The sequence below is a fragment of the Alligator sinensis genome, unplaced genomic scaffold (genome assembly GCF_000455745.1).
Source record: "Alligator sinensis unplaced genomic scaffold, ASM45574v1 scaffold113_1, whole genome shotgun sequence".
Classification (NCBI taxonomy): Eukaryota; Metazoa; Chordata; order Crocodylia; family Alligatoridae; genus Alligator; species Alligator sinensis.
In genome coordinates, this window is record NW_005842918.1 from 525301 (window position 1) to 528477 (window position 3177).

Here is a 3177-nt window from a genome sequence, read left to right on the forward strand (position 1 = left end):
TGGGGGAAGCTGGGGGTCTGGGGCCCGTGCTGAGGCTGAGGGTGGGGGGTGTCTCTGCACAGAGTGTGGGCGCCGGAAGCTGCCTGTGGAGCGCATCGTGGGCGGGCAGGACGCGGGGCGTGGGCGCTGGCCCTGGCAGGTCAGCCTGCGGCACGACGGTGCCCACCTTTGTGGCGGGTCCCTGCTGGCCAGCGACTGGGTCCTCACCGCTGCCCACTGCTTCCCCGAGTGAGTGACCACCAACCCCGACCCCCAAAGCTGGGGAGAACCCAGGCATCCAGGTCTGGGGGGCTGTGGGGGGCAGCTGCCTGCTCCTCGCTGATCCTCCCCCTCTTCCCCCCATCCCCCACATCCATCCGTGGCCGGGCAGGAGGCACCGGGTGCTGAGCCGGTGGCGGGTGCTGCTGGGTGCTGTGTCGCAGGCCGCGGGCCAGGGGCAGCAGGTCGGGGTCTTAGGTGTCGTCTACCACGGGGGCTACCAGCCCTTCCTGGACCCCAACAGTGAGGAGAATGCCGATGACATTGCCCTGGTGCGCCTGGCCGTGCCCGTCACCTTCACTGGTCAGTGCCAGGCCTATCACTCCCGACCTGCAGCCCCCTCACCCCTGCTGGTGCGTCTGTCATGCATGTGCTGGTGCACGCGTGTGTGAGGCCTCCTGCCCATTGGCTACCCTCTCCCCACACCCCAGAGTACGTGCAGCCCGTGTGCCTGCCGGTGCGTGGCCAGCACCTTGTGGATGGCAAGATCTGCACCGTGACGGGCTGGGGCAACACGCAGTACTATGGTGAGTGCACACGTGTGTGCGATACCACCAGCCTCACGGCCGTGGGGGCTGTGACCACGGAGGAGGGTGGAAGTAGGTGGTCACACATGAGAGGGACCCTGGGGGCCTCGGTCTGGTGGGGGCAGGACTTCCTGGCGCCTTGGAGAGGGTTCTTCCCTGGGTGGGGGTGGGACTTCCTGGGAGCATCAGATATAGAGAGGGTGGGATGTCCTGGGAGGCGGGACTTCCTGAAGTGCCAGCCCTTCGGGGGAGGCGGGACTTCCTGTGCAGCCCCAGAGTGATAGGAGGCGGGACTTCCTAGCCCGCTGCCCTATATCCCCTGGTGGGGGTGGAGAGGGTGGGTAGGTCCCAGAGCCCTTCCCCGTTCCCCAGGGCAGCAAGCCGACGTGCTGCAGGAGGCGGCCATGCCCATCATCAGCTCCACCGTGTGCAACACGCCCGAGTACTACGGCAACCAGATCCGGCCACGCATGTTCTGCGCTGGCTTTGCTGAGGGCGGCGTTGATGCCTGCCAGGTATTGAGGAGGTCAAGGGTCAGGGGTTAGGGCTGGGCAGGTTGGCATGGAGGCGGGGATGGGATCGTGCTAGGGGCAGGGGCTGACTTGGGACCGGGCTGGGGTGTGAATCGGGGTGGAGAAGGACTGCCTGTAACCTTGACCTTGACCCCCCCCAGGGAGACAGCGGGGGCCCCTTTGTGTGTGAGGATGGGGTGGCGCGTGCCCGCCGCTGGCGCCTGGCCGGCGTGGTGAGCTGGGGCACTGGCTGTGCCCTGCCCCGCAAACCAGGCGTCTACACGCGTGTTGGTGCCTTCCACGCCTGGATCCACAAGGCCATGAAGGTGTGTGTAGGGTTGAGGCCAGGACATGCCCTGCCCCCTCTACCCTGCTGGGGCGGAGGAGCAGGGCTGGCCCCTTCCTCTGCCCCGAGTCCCATGCCCCTTGGCCTGACCCCACGTCTCTACCCTGTCCCTACAGACTCACTCCCAGGTCAGCGGTATCGTGTCCCAGCACTGACCCCTGCCTGCCCCCCCCTCCGTGGACCTTGCTGACCTGGTGACCTCTGACTTCCGGCCCTGCCCCCCCTCATGGCTGCAGGCCAGGAACAGGCCCCAGCCACTGAAGGGGATGCAGCGTCGGCTCTTTAAGCCTCCGCTGGCCAATGGGGGCATCCTTTGGCTGGATCGGCCTATTGCAATGTGGCACCAGCCCTTTAAGGACATGATGACCAATGGGTTTCCTCTGTGGCTTGTCAGACTTCTGTGCCAGGGAAGAGGAGCTGGCCAGGGAATGGTGAAGGCAGTGGCAATGGCTGCAAAGACCCCCCCCTCCCCCCCCCATGGACATCAGCCAATCAAGGTGGATCTGCCACCCATTAACTGCTTCAGTGCTGGGAGGAGGCACCCTGTGGGGGAAGTTATCCCAGCATGCACTGCTCTTGCTGGTGCATGGCATGCTGGGAGGGACAGGGCTCAGGGAAGGATCTGGCTTCAGTTCATAGGGCCAGGAAGTGGGGTGGGGGGAAGGGACAGAGGTGGGCATGCACCCTGGAGATCTGCATGTACCAACACATGCCAAGGACACGCAACAGACACATGTGCACACACACACACACGCACCTTAGACGCACAAAGGGCAGGCACTGCCCACACGGATCAGCCCAGGCACGGCACTTGCCTCCCTGTACCATGTGTAGAGAACACACGTGTATGTGTGCGTGCATGCACTCATACACAGCCAGCCCCACTGCCACATGTGAATGCACGTGAGCAAACACGCATGCATGCACGCACACATGCACATACACACACACCCCCTTCCCTCTCACCATCCCACACACACACACGTGCCTTGCTGGCTATGTCTGGGCCTCCCTGCCTAGAGCCAGCCCCTGGGTCCCTTCCCCTGGCTGGGGCCCTTTATGTACATAGCTGTGGGGCCTGTACGGGCCCCACTTTTGCCGCCAATCACTGTGCTAATAAATGTTTGATTAGACACTTCCGTGTCTGGCCTCTCTGTACCTGGCATCACGCATGCCCCTAGGGGCCTAGGCTGGGGCAGGGGTGGGTTCTGCCCACTATCCCAGGGTTACTAGGAATAATGGCCACAAATTGTTAGAGAAGGGTTAGGCTGGACATCAGGAGACATTACTTTACAGTTAGGGCTGCCAGGCTCTGGAATGGGCTCCCAAGGGAGGTGGTGCTCTCTCCTACCTTGGGGGTCTTCAAGGGGAGGATGGACAGATATTTAGCTGGGGTGTTATGACCCTGGCACCCGTTCCTGCCCAGGGCAGGGGGTCAGACCTGATGATCTGTTTAGGTCCCTTCTGACCCTAAGCACTATGATACTATGATCTGCCAGGCACAGCAGAGGACGTCTGGCTTCCCACTGGCTTC

The 3177-nt window shown here is 63.3% G+C and overlaps 1 protein-coding gene across 1 annotated transcript in view; it reads left to right on the forward strand.

Annotated features, from left to right (window-relative positions):
* The window catches only part of HPN (hepsin), a gene marked incomplete at its 5' end in the record, with an annotated part of 4178 nt that extends 1402 nt beyond the window's left edge, over positions 1-2776 (forward strand). The window contains 6 exons of the mRNA XM_014525962.1: positions 10-228; positions 371-561; positions 690-785; positions 1158-1300; positions 1459-1623; positions 1760-2776. Coding sequence (XP_014381448.1) covers positions 10-228; positions 371-561; positions 690-785; positions 1158-1300; positions 1459-1623; positions 1760-1798 — 853 coding nt within the window. The remainder of the gene's footprint in view (positions 1-9; positions 229-370; positions 562-689; positions 786-1157; positions 1301-1458; positions 1624-1759) is intronic.
* Positions 2777-3177: the final 401 nt, after the last annotated feature.